Source organism: Camelus bactrianus, chromosome 16 (genome assembly GCF_048773025.1).
Source record: "Camelus bactrianus isolate YW-2024 breed Bactrian camel chromosome 16, ASM4877302v1, whole genome shotgun sequence".
Lineage (NCBI taxonomy): Eukaryota > Metazoa > Chordata > Mammalia > Artiodactyla > Camelidae > Camelus > Camelus bactrianus.
The window spans coordinates 6,756,578-6,773,201 of NC_133554.1; the positions used below are offsets into that span (position 1 = coordinate 6,756,578).

Sequence of the window (16,624 nt, forward strand, 5' to 3'; positions counted from 1 at the left end):
GCGGGACGTGGCAGGTGCGGCCCGCAGGTGCGCCGGCCCCGCCCCCTAGGTGCGGCGTCCTCCGGGCGGGGCCACTTCCGGGCCGGTGGCCGGACGTGGGGGCGGGAGCGGCCGTTGACCTGGTGACCGCGGCGCCGCCGGAGGCTGGAGGCGCGGTGCGGCTCGCTCCCCGCCCGGAGCCTGCGTCCCCGGGACATGACGCCGCGCCCGCCCCGCGCCCCGCCGCGCCCTCTGCCCGCCCGGGTCTGACGGAGCCGGGCCGCCATGAGCGCCAACCCCCAGTGGGACATCAGCAGGGCGCTGGGGGTGGCCAAGCTCTTCCACCTGGTGTGTGGGGCCCGGGACGCCTGCGTGGCCCCGTTCCTGACCCTCTACCTGAGGCAGCTGGGGTTGGCCGCGCCCTGGGTGGGCATCCTAATGGGAACCAAGCACCTGATCGCAGCCGTCTGGGCTCCCGTCTGTGCCTTCCTGGCCAAGAGCTACCAGAAGCGGAGGGTGCTTCTGATCAGCTCGCTGCTCTGCTCGGTGGGAGCCAGCCTGTTGATGGTCCTGGTGCCGCCCCTGGACAGAGACCGCTCCTGTAATGGAAGTCACAGCGCGACCGCCACGGCCCTACCACCGGGGGTCACCCTAACTGTGAACGTCACCGCGGCCCCGTCGCCAGCCTCGAACCACCCAGCGGGGGCCCGCAGCCTCCTAGCCGAGGGGAGTCCTGGGGTCTCTGGAACCGATGGCTTCAGAGAAGGACCTGGGGAAGGCAGCCAAGAACCTTTCAGTCATCGGCTGGACTTCTTTGCGGGCTCCACTGAAGAAGCCAGGACCACATCCCGAGTCCTCCATCCTGTCACTTCCGGGATGAAAGACACTCCCTGGGAAGGTGCTCTCAGGGTGATCGGTACTTCCCTCCCTTTGCTTGCTGGGGGTACAGCAGTGGCAAGTCCAGCCAGCCGGTCCGCAGCCAAGAGGAACTCCTGGGCCCTTGACCTCTCCTTGGAAGGGTTGCGGTGGACTTTCATCCTCTCCCTGGGCTTCATGGTGTTCTGGGAGCTGCTGGCAGCCCCTCTGGAGCAGGTGGCAGACGACAGCCTTTATGAATACCTGGATTTTGTGGACGCCACTGACCGCTACAGAAGCCTGTGGATCTGGAGGCTGCTGGGCATGTCGGCAGGCGTGTGTGGCATCGCAGCCTTAGTGGGGCAGCTGGACTGCTTCCTGACGACAAGTGGGCCCCGGGGTGTGGTGTATTTCTATGGCTACTCACTGGTCAGCACCCTGGCTTTGCTGGTGAGCATTGCGTTTCCCGTCCCCATCTGCAGGCGGCGGGAGCCCAGCTACAAAATGGTCAAAGCCCTGTCTCTTGTAGGCGGCGACCCCCACCTCACCATCCTTGGCCTCACCGTCTTCTTGATAGGAGCCGCCACCAGCACGGTGCAGGACTTCCTGTTCTGGCACATGAAAGACCACGGGAGCAGTGAGCTGGTCATGGGTTTCTCGGTGGCCCTGGGCTTGCTGGGGGAAATTCTGCTTCATCCGTTCAGAAGTCCATTGCTTAGGAAGCTGTCCAGGGTGGGCACGGTGGGACTGGGGTTGGGCTGCCTCGCAGGGCAGCTGCTCTATTACTCTTTCCTCTGGAGCTGGTGGTCCGTCCTGCCTGCACAGATCCTGAGCGCCGTCAGCCACGGGGCTCTGTGGTGGGCAGTCGGGGCCTCCACGGAGGACCTGGCCACTCCTGGAACGGAGAGACCTCTGAGCTCCATGTTCCGAGGCCAGTTTTACGGGGTCGGGGCCAGCCTGGGCAGCTTCGTGGGGGGCTTCGTGGTGATGCGCTTCAGCCTGCCTGTGCTCTACCAGGCCTGCTGTGTGGTCCTGTTGCTCTGGCTGGCCTTGTTCCTGTCCATCCAGCCCAGACTGCCCCAGGAGCGGAAGGTCAACTACACCAAGCTGCTGGCCATGGAGGCGAGTGACACGAGTGACTCTGAGCAGGGGAGCGAGCGGGACTGGCTTGTGAAGGCCATGAAGGATGAACACTCAGACTGGAGGGGCTGAGAGACGGTCAGGATGCACTGATCTGGGAAAGAGCCAAAAGGAGGGACCAGACTCAGTCCGCGGAGGGCAAAACCTACGATTCCCACCAGGGCTGCCAGGAGCCTTGTGGGAGAGAAGCACGTCTGTGCCGCAGCCCCACGGGATCTTCTCATTGCATGATCTTCTTTACCTTTGTAGTAAAGGAGATGTCACTCTTTGCTGTTCAATCCTTTATAAATAATGGAGCAAGAATACATTTGCTAAAAAAGAAAAAAGTTCCCCTTATAGTCTCTCTGTTTTGGCATGTGAGGTCGGCAAGGGCTTTGCGTGTGCTGTTGATTTCAGCCACGGCTGAAGTGCTTACATGAAACTGACTGAGCCGGGAAGGCAGTGGGACCTGCAGGACTCAGCTGGTAGACGGGGCAGCCGGCTTTGATGAGTCATGTACATTCCCATGGATCCTAAGGCATGAGCCCAGTCCTCTAAAAGCCATGCTGTGGGCAGGTAAGGATGGTGGGGAGAACTGAAACCCTTCTCTCTCTCTCGCTCTCTCTCTCTGCACTGCTATACAGGCGCCCTGCCCCCCTCACACCCAGGTACCTAAGTCTCCAATAAGAGAAAATGATGGGAAGTGTAATATGTGTCAGGGGCATGGGCAGAAGTTAGTAGGTTTTCATTCTTCCTCTCAAATGTGTGTTTCACCAGGAATAGGACCCTTAGAGTCGTCTTCCATACTTAGGTCAGAGCAAGGGCCCTTTCATGTCCTTTGGGCTTTCATTTCGCAGGCTGCACCTAGCAAGCGCACACGGAGAGTTTCTGCATCTGCCTTGATGAGGGTGTGGCAGCCTCCTTAGGGTGAGATGCTACAGGTAGTCCTCACTGCCCCGGTGCCAACTGACCTCCCATAGCAACCCTGTGAATAAATTAAAGTCATTGACTGTATTTTACAAACGAGAAAACAGAGTCTCGGAAAAGCCACATGTTGGGTCATGGGCAGGAACATCTCCGGGACTCTGATCTCCTTAACCTACATTTCTGCGCTCCCTGCTACTCCAGTCGCTTCCGAGCCTGGCTGGCAGTCCAAGTCGCCTGAGGAGCACATCCAGAAAGAGGTTCCTGGGCTCCATAAGAATCTCTCAGGTAGGGGCCCAGAAATCTGTATTTTAATGCAATCTCCCAGTGATGGTGAGGTGGCTGGCCAAGTACCAGTCCCCTTGGTTCCCCTTCCAGGCTAGTGAATATAGTCATTCACTATATATATGTTCAATATTTTTCATTTTTTATATATACATATACACACACACCTGTGAATCAAACATCACAATCAAGGTAGTGAATATATGCATCACCCACAAAATTTCTTCCTCCTCCTTGGTAATCCTGCCCTCCTCCTGCCACTACCCTGGTCCTAGGCACTCACTGATCTGCTTTCTGTCACTAAATATTAGTGTTTTTAAAGACTATAGCATGTACACTTTTATGTCTGCTTTCACGCAGCAGAACTGCCATGACTTCCGACACCAACTGCCTGGAGTTACTCCATGGGCCAAGAGCACACGACTGCCCTCAGTTCAGACACCAGCCACAAGTTCAGGGGTCCCCAGGGCCACCCTCCCTTCTGACCAACTGGCTGCAAAGTTGGGGTTCCCACTCACCCCCTCGGGTTCAGTAACTCACTAGAATGACACAGAACCTAGGCAAGCACTGCCCTGACAATGACAGTTTTATTCCAGCCAAAAGACACAAAAAGCAGAACCAGCCACAAGAAGAGACACATAGGGTGAGGTCTGGGGGGTCGGTGTCCACGTCCCCTCCCCGTGGAGTCAGAACCCAGCACCTCTCAGCCCACTGATGTGACCAGACGCGGAGTGGTGACCACCAGGGAGACCCGCTAAGACTTGGCATCTGGTTTTTCCTGGGGCTGCATCACATCTTCATGGTTCATTGACTCGCTGGCCTGTGACTCACTCTTCAGCCCCTGTCCCCTTCCCAGAAGCCAGGCTGATGTCATGTGGCTCAAAGCCCCAGACTTCTATTCAACAACGTGATTGGTCTTTCTGGCGGGGCCAGGCCCCTCCCCGAGTCATCTTATCAGCATAGACATTCTAGGGTCCAGCACTGGTCACTTTACTAACGGACACCAGGCCCCGCCCTTCCTGAGTGACCTCATCATCATAAACACAAGTGGGGTCTGAGAGGCCCACCAAGAATAACAAAGACACGTTTCTAACTCAGGCAATGCCAAGGATTCAGAGGCTGCCTTCCAGGAACCAGGGACAAAGGCCAGTGAGCAGGCCCAGCAGAAAACATTTACACACACAGAACAAGACAGGACAAGCTGAACGTCAAGTGAGAAGTTCAAACAGTCTTTCAGGAAGTGTGGGGCAGGCATGAGGGCTGAGTGCTGGGATGTGCAGGAGAAAACCTCCTGGAGATGATGAACTCGGCCCGCACACTGCAGGCAGGACCGGCCATAAAGCCTGAGGTGGGACTTTTTAGTCTACTAACGAGCCACGAGGTCAGTTCAGCTTCATAAAGTGAAAAGCAAGTGAAATCCTTAGTGCGCAGCCTCATGGCTGTCAGAGGTACTGACGACTTCTCACACATCTTGGTTCCAGGTGAGAGGAAAGTAAATATTGGATGAACATTCACCTGTGTGCTCAGGCTTACTTAACCCATCCTATCCCAGGTGAGTTTTGCAGAACACTTAATCCTAGTGGGGTGGATTGGGGTGGGGGCATTAAAAAAGGATTCTGCGGCTGACCAGTTTGGGAAGCGATGGAAATATTGATTATTTAGAATCTTACATATTAGCAGTTAAAGACTCTCGAAAGCCCCATAGTCAACAGGCACCTTGGGCGCAGGGAACTCCTTCCCAGTGGCATCCAAATTCCAGCTTTGCACATGTCTACCATCACAGGCAGCAGCCTTGGACTTCTGCATCCCCTCTGCCCTGTGCACGGGGTTAGCGCATCCCCTCAGGCCTGAGAAGCCATCTTGTAGGGACTGCGAGGGATAAGCTGAGGGCCAGACACTGGGACTGCTGAGCGAGAACCAGACAGGAAGAGATTCGGCCCGCAGTTCAGAAGCCTCCCACCAGGGGGCACCAAACACACGAGGAAACCTCCGTCCTTGCCTCCCTGGGCAAACCCGGTTCTGTGCCCTTCCCAAAGCTCCAGGTCACGGTGAGGTTGGCTCCCCGAGGACCCTTTAGCGGATCTGGTGCCACTGCAAAGGTGGCTTTAAGTGAGAAGTAGGACACTTTCCGGAGAGGGGCCTGGGAAAAGGGCCAGGTGCAGCGTTTGCCCTGGACTTGGCGTGGGAGGCACAGGTACCAGCAGCCCTGCCAGCCCAGAGCAGCCCAGGTATTTCCTCCTGCGGAGACAGGCTACCCTAGTGCTGCTTCGTCTTGGTCAGGGTGGGTGGGAGGCGGTGTTACTGTGAAAAAATCAGGGAAAGTGGCTGCACGTCCCAAAGGTCCTTGGGCTGATGGGGCCACGTGGGGTCAGAGCCTAGCGGGTAAGTAACATCAGCTTCACAGGTCCTCAGCTCCTGCTCCTCTCTTCCTCCCACTCTGTCTGCCGGGTCTCACCAATTTATATCAGTGGCTGCAGAGAGGGTGTCACGGAGCGGGAGAGTGTAGCTCAGTGGTAGACTGTGTGCCTAGCAGGCACGAGGTCCTGGGCTCAATCCCCAGTACCTCCATTAGAGTAAGTAAACCTAATTACCTCCCTCCACCAAAAAAGAGGGTGTCACAAGCATTTACAAATTAGTCTGATCTTACCAGGCATTTGATGCCTTCTTTTTAATTGGTAGCTCGGAAATCTTTGTTTTACTGCAGCAAAAGGAATCAAAGTCAGAGTGGCCTGGGAGAGGAGAGAAGAGTCACCAGGTACCATTACTGCATCCAAACGGGGGTCCACCATCATGGACCACCATCGTGACCTCCACCAGTGGAAACAAGTGATGGGCTTTACAAGTGGAGGACAGACTGCAAAGGTGTGTCTAGCATCAAAGGGCACAGCCAACAGAGCGAAAAGGCAGTCTATGGAATGGGAGAGAATATTGCCATATCATACATCCAACAAGGGGTTAATATCCAGAATATACAAAGAACTACAACTTAACAACAAAAAAACAACAACCCAATTTTTAAAATAGGCCAAGGACTTGAACAGACATTTCTCCTGAGAAGATACACAAATGGCCCACAAACACACGAAGAGGTGCTCCACATCACTGATCGTTAGGGAAAGCAAACCAGGGGCATGGGGAGATATCACTTCATGCCCATCAGGATGCCTGCTAACAAAAAGGAAAAGGAAAGAAAACCACAGAAACAAAGACCCCCGAAAATAAGACGTGTTGACAAAGATGTGGAGAAATGGGAACCCTTGTGCACTCCTAGAGTGAACCAAAAATACTGCCTTTTTCTGAACGTCGCGTGAAGCAGCGTGTAGCTTAGTTGCGCCTGCGCCTGCGCCTGCGCCTCCACAGGATGACGATTGCCTCACGTTTTTCTTATCACCAATCACCCTGCCCCTGGCTTCTCATGCCTCAGACCACCCTGCCTCTTTATCCCATAAATACCAGGAGGCTCTCACCTTCGGTCTCCGCCGTTCGCTGACTCGTGGGTAAACCCTTTCTCTGCTGCAAACCTCGGCGTCTCAGCGTTTGACTTCCTGCACTGCGGGGCAAGCAGTAACAATATGAGGTACCTGAAGTGATCAAATTCACATAGATGGGAAGTAAAATGGTTTTTGCTCGGGGTGCGGGGAGAGGGAAAGTGGAGGCGGCTGTTTAATGGGTACAGAGTTTTCGTTTTCCAAAATGAAAGAATTCTGGAGCTTGGATGCATGACAACATGCATGTATGTAACACTACTGACCTGTACACTGAAAAATGTTTAAGACAGTCAATTTCATGTTATGTGTATTTGACCACAATGAACTTTTTTTTTAAATAAAAAAGGCAGGTCTAATGGAGGAAGGATCTGTCTATGCCTGAGTTTGGCTCGGAGCTGAGCGTTCTGGCATGGGGAGTGGGATTCCTAACTCTGCTCCTTTAACGCTAAGAAAGCTTGAGCTTCCACTGGGGGTGGGGCAGTGGGAGCTGCCTCCTTCCCTCTGCAGCTCCCAAAAGACTTAGCCACACCCAAACAATTTTAGGGCCGGGAGTGCAGACCTGCCTTACCCTGCGAGGAACTGGAACTGTTTGGGAAATGAAAGGGTTTCGGCACACTTATCTCCAGGGTTGCAAGCAAGGATAATGCCCTGCGTTTTCCAAAGCATTTTCCTCAGAAGGTTTTCAGGTTGTGATCTGACCTTTGGTTCCAACTATCATTTTAACCAAGGTTAAGTCAAAGCGTTTGAAGTCTACAGTTCCTATTTCCACAGCATCCTTTGTCCAGGGTTCTGTCTGGTTTCCTGTCTTTTTTCTTCTTATTCTGTAGGGGTGCCTTATACATTCTAGATATTAATCCTTGGTTGATTTTTCACGCAGGAAGTACCTCTGTTCAGTCTGTCACCCCTCTGTTACTTTTGTCTCTGATGTCCTTTTTAAACAGGAATCCTTGATTTTAATGCAAACTTAAACTTTCTCCCCTGACTGTTTTGGGGACCTTATTTAAGAATCTCTTACTAGCCCTGACTCCCAGGTGACAAAGCTGTGTCTTACATTTTCAGTATTGGAGCCACAGTTGTAATCCCTGACATTTCGGTCTTTAACCCATTTGGGGTTTCCCTCACATCTGCTTAAGGTGGGAACCCACCTTTCTATTTCTCCATCTAGCCAGTTGTTAAAATACCATATATTAACTACTCCATCCTTTCCTCCACTGATTTATGGTATGACCTCTGTATACCTAGATCTGCTGTCGAGTTCTCTGTTTGCTTTAATCTGTTTGCCCCTGCACAATGTCACACTGTTTTGAGCACTTGGCTTTGTAATATGCCTCAATATTGGGTAAAGTGTATCCTTCCTGTTTGCTCTTCTTTTTCAAGCTTTACTTCCCTCATAAAATTTGGAGTACGTTTGTCACCGTCCCTCCAAAAAAAACTCTGGAATCTTTATTGGAATTACATTGAGTTTGTACATTTCTTTGGAGGAATCTGGTGTCTTTCCAGCATTAATTCACCTTATTCATGAAAACGGCATGTCTCTCCATTTGTTCAAGTCTCCTTTATGTCCTCTAATAAAGTTTTAAATTTTACTTCATAAAGATCTTATGTAGTTTTCATAATATAAGATCCTAAATACTTGATAGTGTCTGACGCTGCTGTGAAAGGTAATTTTACTTCCTCATACGTTTTCTAATTGGCATCGACTGCTGCTGTCAAAGCAAACCCTGTTGGTTTGGGGATGCTGGGCACAATCTCCAGCTGCGTGGCCCCATCATCTCTAGTTCTCTGACTCTTTCCTGAGGTTTGCATTTAGTGTTTCTAAAGGATTTGTTCTTGGTTTTCTTAATTTTATCCACTATTTTTCTCTCTTTTCATTTCTGCCGTTATGTTTGTGATTTCCTTCCTTTTATTTCTGTGGGTTCACTGTGTTGCTGTATTTTTTTCCAACTTGAGTTACACACTTAGGTCTTTTGTTCTCAGTATTTCTTGTTTCCCAATGCATGTAGTCAAGATCTTAATTTTTCTCATGCACTGTTTTAGCACAAATTTTGACGTCGTAATTCAGCACAAACTTTGGTGTTGTAAATATTTCATAATTTCCGTTATCATTCCCCCTTGAGCCCAAGGGTCATTTTAATTTTTTCCTGGCAATGTGGGATTTTTAAGAGTTCTCCCTTCATTAAATTCTAACTTTATTTCATTATGGTTGGAAGATGTGAGCAATGTCGTAATTTGTAATTCGTGGAGATTTTCTTTGTTCAGAATAAAGAGTTATGTAAGTACATGTAATTTAGTTCAAGACTGTTAGTTGTGTTAGTCAAATATTCCATCCTGCTTTTTTGTGATCTGCTAGATGAATCATATTCTGGAAGATTTGTGCTGCAGTCTCCAAATGCAATTGTTGGTGTATCCATTTCCCCTATTTTTTTAAGTTTTATTTATTTTTTGTTGACGTATAGTTGATGTACAGTATTATATGTTACAGGTATACAATATCATGATTCACAATTTTTAAAAGCTATGCTCCATTTATAGTTAGTATAAAATATTGGCTATATTCCTGTGTTATACAATGTGTCCCTGTAGCTTATTTTATACATAATAGTTTGTACCTCTTAATCCCCTCCCCTCATTTTAGCTGTTCGTTGCTTTATATATTGGGGGGATGCATTGGTGGGTGTGTATGTGTTTATGACGTTTCTTGATTCATTATTCCTCATTAGTGTATAACATCTCTATTTGTCCCTTGTTATTTTTCATCCTAAATTCATTTTTTCTGCTGATGCTGAAACTGCTACCGTGGAGTTCTTTCTTATTTTAATGTGCCAGAATTTTTTTAACCTTTTATTTTCTAATTTTTCTTAAATAATCTCTTACTAAAAATATATTATTGCATCTTGTTTTTAGAGCCAGAGAGTCTCTATATTTTTATTTCTGAGATTAACTCATCTTCATTTATATATGTTAATGTTATGTTAGGACTTCTTTCTGCTATCTCATTTTATGTTTTCTATTTACTACACTTGACTCTTTTCTGTCTTTGGAATGGTTCAAAACTTCCTTCCTTCAATTGACAAGTTCTACTTTCCATTGGCAAAATCAAATTATTCTGTAGAAAATAACACATTCCATTTATACTCTTCTCGTGGTCAACCCTAACTTATTATGACCCTTACTTCTGTTTATTCTTTGCCCGGTCAACTTCTTAAGCTTAACAAATCTGTATGTTTCCTTAAACAGGACAAGTACCCTAGCATAATTTCATCACCCTCCAGCTTTCCTCCTCCATCATCAGTTCCCCATGCCCCTTCCCCAGCCATGCTTCTAGTACACAGCTTTATTTCTGAATTATCTGCTTCATATATATATATATACACACCTATATGTACAATGTGTGTATATATATGTGTGTGTGTGTGTGTATATATTCCCACCAGGGGAGAAGCATTGCTAACCTTTTCTAAGGTATGTTCTCCTCTTTTACTTTGCATATCTCATTATTTCATTCTGGATTCATTTTCCATCTTCTTGAGGTACTTCTCTTTTAAAAATGCTTTCAAGGGAGATCACCTTTTGGAATGGTGAAGTGAGGATCTCGGTGAACCACTCTCCCATAAAAACAACAAAAATACTGGCAAAACAGCTACCATCAACCACTCTACACTCTAGAAATGTACCAAAGCCACTAAATGAACTGAAAATTAGCTACTCAAGGGAAACTACTGAACTTCTGCAAGACAGTGGCATCTGTGGCATTCTAACTTGGGGCTGTTCCCATCCTCTCTCCCTGCCCAGGCTGGTGGCCCAGGAGTCATGAAAAGTCAGAGATCTCAAAGCTGATGGAGAAGACCGACTTCTCTTGGAGCTCTGTTAAAAGCACATTCCTAGAGCACAGTCAATATTTCATCCAAATTAAAAGCTACCTGAAAAATCTCCATTCCCGAAGTGTTGTGGCTGTTTGGTTTGACTCACAGCCCAGTGGGCGGGGGTGGGGGGTGGGGTGAGGGTGGACTCTCCCTAGAGAATTACTACGAACAACAGCAATCTGCCCATAATCTCAGCTGCCCAAGGTTGTGATTTTGGTTGGAGCAAACAAAAGCCTGGCCAACAACAACGAAAGTTTTAAAGTAAGCCCTGGAGAACTAGAAAACCACAGGGAACTTTGCAAAGCTCAGCCGTGTTCCTGGGGGTCTAGAAGGCTGTGCCCATGTGCAGACCTTGGAAGGATGGCCCCAGGCACTCACCTCTGACTGACCTTCAGACCCTTCCTCTGTGCTCAGGAAGTGAAAGCTAAGTCTGTTTTGTAAACTGCCTGAAGTTTGAATGTCTGTCTTCAGACACAGAGCCCCTTGTCCATGGGCAGAAGACACATAGGCAAGAGGAATCTTTAGACCAATCATTGGCTTACCACCAAGTGACACTGAACTAGGAGTGAACCCTAGGAGACCAGACTTTAAAATAAGAACTTAAAAAAATAAAAAGGGCTAGCAGAGAGCTCAAGGGCTACACATTTCAGGGAATATAAAATCTATAGAATTAATTCAGGAAAGTCACCAACAAATAAGCAGCAACAAGAACAAGAACAACAACAAACCCAGTGATAACAACAAATCAGGGAAGAAAGAATCGGATTTCAAGTTGTTCCAATATATTGTTTTACATGCCTAATTTTTGACAAAAATTTACGAGATAGGCAAAGAAACAGAAAAGTATGCCATGTCACAGTAAAATAAAAGAGCCAGCAGAAAATACCCCCGAGGGGGGCACAGGTATTCAATTTAGTAGACAAAGACTTTAACTAAGCCATTACAAATACGTTTAATGAACTGCAAGTTACCGCGTCTAAAGAATTAAAGGAAAGTATGACAACAATGGCTCACCATGTAGAGAATGTCCACAACAAAAGCAGAAGTTACCAAAAAGGATCAAATAGAAATCCCGGAGTTGAAAACTATAATTACTGAAATGAAAAATCCACTATAGGTGCTGGGCTGTCGGAAGAAAGAATCAGCAACTTGAAGGTAGGTCAGCAGAGATCCAGTCTAAGGGAAAGAATTAATAAAAATGAACAGAGCCTCAGAGACCTGCAGGATATCATTAAGCATACCAACATACACATAACAGTCCCAGAAGAAGAGAGAAAAAAGAAGAAAATAAGGAATATTTTCTAAAATAATGACTAGAAACTTCCCAAAGTTGATGAAAATAATTAGTTTTGTTGTACTATGTCTAGGTGTTACTGGGTTTTTTTTCCTTAGATATGAGGTTTTTTTAAGTTGAGGTCTCTTCTGAAATTCCTTGGTCATTTTTCCTTCAAGTATTTCATCTCTCTCCATTTTTTTCTTCTTATGAAACTGCTGTTATTACTTAGCTTTTCTATTTTTTATTTCAATACTCTGTATCTTAACTTTTATTCTTTCTTTATCTCTTTCTGATGCCTTCTGGAAGAGCTGCTAAAAATGGTCTTCCACCCACTAACAGTTCTTTGTCTGTATCCATCTGCCATTCAACATACACATTAAATATTTCACTCAGTTTTCACATCCAGTATGTGCACTGAATTTGTTCATCATTTATGCCTGCTTCCAGCTTCAGGTTTCCAGTATCTTCTCTCATCTCTCTGAGGATATTTGTCGTGTTTATTTTAAATCCTTATTCCTTTTATTCACTGGTTTTGTTTCCCTTGGTACAGGTTCTTTAGTCTGTTCCCTTTATTTTTTAACAACTGTCCTCCAGCATCTCATTACTTTTCCCTACGCGCTTGTATGTTCCTGGGACCACCAGTTACCTTGGCTGGCAAGGTGTACTTGGACAGTCAGAGAGTGTCTGGTGTTGCTGCCTGAAAGCAACCACCCCCCTTTTCCTCTCTCAACCACTCAGTCCTCTTTCTCAGTAAATCTTCCAGAACCTCCTCCCCAGACGCTGGTCTTTTTCAGGGACTGCCTCTGTCTTACAACTCCCTGTCCCTGGAAGAGGGCGCACTCAGGTGTGTCTGGCTTGGGTGCCTCGTATCTGCTCCAAAGCTGCCTCCTTCCCACCTCTCTGCTCTGAGCTGGCATTACATTGGCACCAGGCTAATGCTGTTTTCTTGCCAAACAGTAGAAATAGGCTGTGCAATGATCTTCCCAGAGCAATGTGAAGGAGAGAAATGGCCTAGTCTGAGCCCTGTTTTTTTGTATCTGGCCGTCTTCTGCTCCAGACAACCATTAAAGAGACAGAAGGAGAGAGAGAGAGATTCAACAACTTTCTGGTTTTCTTCTTAGTGTTTGTGTTCGGTTCAGGTATCCATCAACCTCTCTTTCCCCTCTGCAGCGAAGAGCCTCTCCTGGTTTGCAGTCTTGTGGGAAACCTGAAGTCAGCCTCATTTGGTGTCCTGGTTTTGCTCTTGCTGAAGATGAAGTTGTTTTTTTTTTTTTTTTAATTTTTTACTTTTTGTTTGTTTTGGGGTGGGGGGAGGTAATTAGGTTTGTTTAATTAATTATTTCCAAGGAGGTGCTGGGGATTGAACCCAGGACCTCACGCATGCTAAGCGCACGCTCTACCACTGAGCTCTACCCTCCCCGCTAAAGATGAAGTTTAATCTCCAGGTCTCCATTCTTTCCTTCTCTATAATGAAAAGTTTGGAATGGGTGATCTCAGGTTGTTCTAGCTCTAAAATTCTGTGATTCCATGCAGTGCATGAAGAGGCGGCAGGTAAGAAACACTGAGATATTTTAAGGTTACATGGTTTCCAAGGAGATAAAGAGACATAAATGGGGGAACACCCAACAAGAGAGAGTTATTAACCAAAATGAATGTCAAGTTAGAGGGTGGAATGTCAGTCAGGTTTCAGGGAACGAGGAGAAGGGGGGATGTTGGCAGAGGTTCACAAGAGAAAGGGAAAACCACTGATTAGAATGAGGTTTGGAAGAGGATTAGCAGGTATTGAGAATGACAAATACGATTAACCTACCATGGGAGCAGATACAATATTTTCCTTCTAATTTATTATTAAATATTTCCGACTTGCCAATAGTGCACAGAAGAATATAATGAACACTTGTGTCCTCAGTGTCTGATCTAAAATATTACTCATTACCAGTACATAGTAACCCTCTCTCCACTGTCACCAGGAGGTAAGAGCCATTATCCAAATTTGCTGTGTATCATTCTCAGCAGTTCTTTGTACTTTTACTGCAGATATATATATATGGATTCAAGGGCAATATTTCATCTTTAAAGAGATAGGGTTTCATGTTTGAAAATGGAAGTATGACAAATATTGAAATACTTGTTTGAGGTTTAAAAAAAAAAAGCGTCAGTGCTGAAGGAGTCCCAGGGGAGGAGGATAATAAAAATAGATGGAATAACTTGGATGAGAGCGTGAGACGCTTCTTCCTGCTCATGAGGTCTCTCCTAGGTGATGGCATGGTGACTGGCAGGAGCTCCCGTAGATGGACTGAGCATCAGCCAGCGTCCTGATGGAGAGAGCCACGCTCTGAATACATCAAGGTCAGAAGGACAGGGCTGCTTTCAGCTGCTGCCCCGCAGAGCTGTTGGTTTGGACCAGTGGGAGTTCCCAGAAACACCAGCATTGGGAAATCAGGCATCAAAACACAGCAGGGAGCCACTTACCATTCAGGGACAAGCCACAGAGCAGGCTGAGGTTTGGGGACAGGCTCCAAGATCAGAGCTGACCCTGACTAGTCATTGAGATGAATACAACCAGGATTCTGCCTCATCCTTTCCCTGCAAGAGGCCCTTGAAACTGCCTCTGAAGGGGCCGGTCGTCCTCAGCCTCAGCAGATTGCCAAAATGGACTAACAGCGCCATTCTATGAAAAGATGGCTGGGTTCAGTGAGTCCTACTGGTGACAACACACTGGGGCCATCTGGAGACAACGCGAAGCTCCAGGGAAAGCCGCTAAGCCCTAAACCCCGCTGTAGAAAACAGATTAAAATGCACTTCCATCAACACTAAATATAATTTGCACTAAATATAATTTGAGGGGGAAAAAGTTAGAGAGTTTTGGTAAATATACTTTTGAAATTTTTGTCTATGAACAACTCATTTAACTTGCAATTTGCTTTGATTTTTCCCCCCCAAATCTGTGCATAATTGGAAAGTCTCAAGAAATGGGAAAATCAGATCCACAGATTACTTTCAAATGTGTGAAATGCTGAGTGAATGCTAAAATTAACAATTCATGAAGTTGGACTATTATGTTTGTATGCATTTAATTAAACATTTATTCTTTATTTTGTGGTTTCCTCTCTGTATTCTAGAACCAATAATCATTTCCAGGCTTCAGACATTGTTGTAGGCTCTTGAAAAGCTCACAGCTTGTGCCCACAGTGCCTGGAGGATAAACAGCCCAGTTGGGGAGGCTTTACTGGAGGCGCCTGGGTCTGTGGGCACTGTCTGGCTCCTTTGTCCCAACTCTCCACTCATGGGCATTTGTGATGGTAGCGGGGGCGATGTCCTGCAGACAACATCCCCAGAGAAAGTAACCAGAGTTTGTTTATTCCCTGTTTTCTCCCTCAGCCACCATAAAAGTGGAGACCTTGCTTTTTCACTGCTGTATCAGTCTCTTCAATAGGCGGTGCTGAGAAAACTGGATGTCCACATGCAGCAGCATGTGGCTGGCGCCTTATTTTACTCCATACACAAAAATCAACTCAAAACAGGTTAAAGACTTCAACAATAAGACCTGAAACTGTAAAACTCCTAGAAGAAAACCGAGGAAAAGCTCCTTGCTACTGCTCTTACCAATAATTTTTGGATTTGACACCCAAGCTCAGGGCAACAAAAGCAAAAATAAACAAGTGGGACTACATCAAACTAAAAGGCTTCTGCACAGCAAAGGAAACCATTCACAAAATGAACCTATAGACTGGGAGGAAATATTTGCAAACCGTATATCTGGTAATAGGTGAATATCCAAAAAATATAAGGGACTCATACAATTCAACAGCAAACAAACAAATTTAAAAATGGGCAAAGGTCTTGAACATTTTTCCAAAGAAGTCATACAAATTGCCAATGACTATATGAAAAGATGTTCAGCATCACTAACCATCAGGGAAATGCAAATCAAAACCACAACGAGAAACCACTTCACATCTGTTAGGATGGCTGTCATTCAAAAAAAGAAAAGAAAAGGGAAAAAATGAGTGACAAGGATGTGGAGAAAAGGGAACCCCACACTGCTGGTGGTAATGTAAATTGGTACTGCCATTATGGAAAACAGAATGGAGCTTCCTCAAAAAATTGAAAATAGAACTGCCATATCATCCAGCAATCCCTCTTCTGGGTATACACCCAAAGGAAGTGAAATTAGTACCGCAAAGATATCTGTGCTCCTGTACTAATTACAGCATTAACACAATAACCGAGACACGGAAACAACCTACATGTCCATCAACCAATGAGTGGATACAGAAACTGTGGCTTATATACGGACATTGGTTTCCATCAACCGAAATCCATTAGGAGATTTTTCTAGAAGCCTCAGAGGCAAATATCAAGATGGAAAAGGGGGTTAGGGGTGGGGAGTGGTAAGAAAGCTGGGCTCACCCAGGGAGAGAGGAGGATGGGAATCTGGGAGAGCACAGACTTCTGTAAATCCCAGACAGTCCTGCATCGTGACCCACATCTCAGGGAAAGGCAGTGGGACCCCAGGGAGGGATGGTGGTTTGTGATCGGGATGGATCACGACTTTCGTGAGAGGTACAGAGGAAGCAACAGAAGGAGCTCCAGGGGCAGGAACACGGTGATGTCTTAGCAGCCGCCTCGATTCACCAACCTGGCCCTGGACCACCTGATTCATAGATGCAGCCAAGGACGCGTCGATATACCAGGGCAAACAGGTGATTCGGGAAACAGCGAGCCGCCTCCTCACCTCTGGAAATGGCATTACACACCCCGGGGAGGCGGAGGGCCGGGGTGGAGGTTGGGGGAACCCCAAACAGACTGCCAGGCTCTAGGGATTAACAAGG

At 47.0% G+C, this 16,624-nt stretch overlaps 1 protein-coding gene across 2 annotated transcripts; it reads left to right on the forward strand.

Moving 5' to 3' along the window:
- The first annotated feature begins 75 nt into the window (after positions 1-75).
- On the forward strand, positions 76-10,596 carry MFSD6L (major facilitator superfamily domain containing 6 like). Of its 2 annotated transcripts, XM_074342222.1 has the most exons (3): positions 76-2,529; positions 4,644-4,714; positions 5,867-10,596. In XM_074342222.1, exon 1 carries the CDS (start codon positions 265-267, stop codon positions 2,044-2,046), a length of 1,782 nt encoding a protein of 593 aa, XP_074198323.1. In that variant the 5' UTR covers positions 76-264; the 3' UTR covers positions 2,047-2,529; positions 4,644-4,714; positions 5,867-10,596. The 2 variants fall into 2 exon arrangements, with proteins under 2 accessions (XP_074198323.1, XP_010964271.2); XM_010965969.3 differs by lacking the exon at positions 4,644-4,714 and having other exon boundaries at positions 5,867-10,102.
- Positions 10,597-16,624: the final 6,028 nt, after the last annotated feature.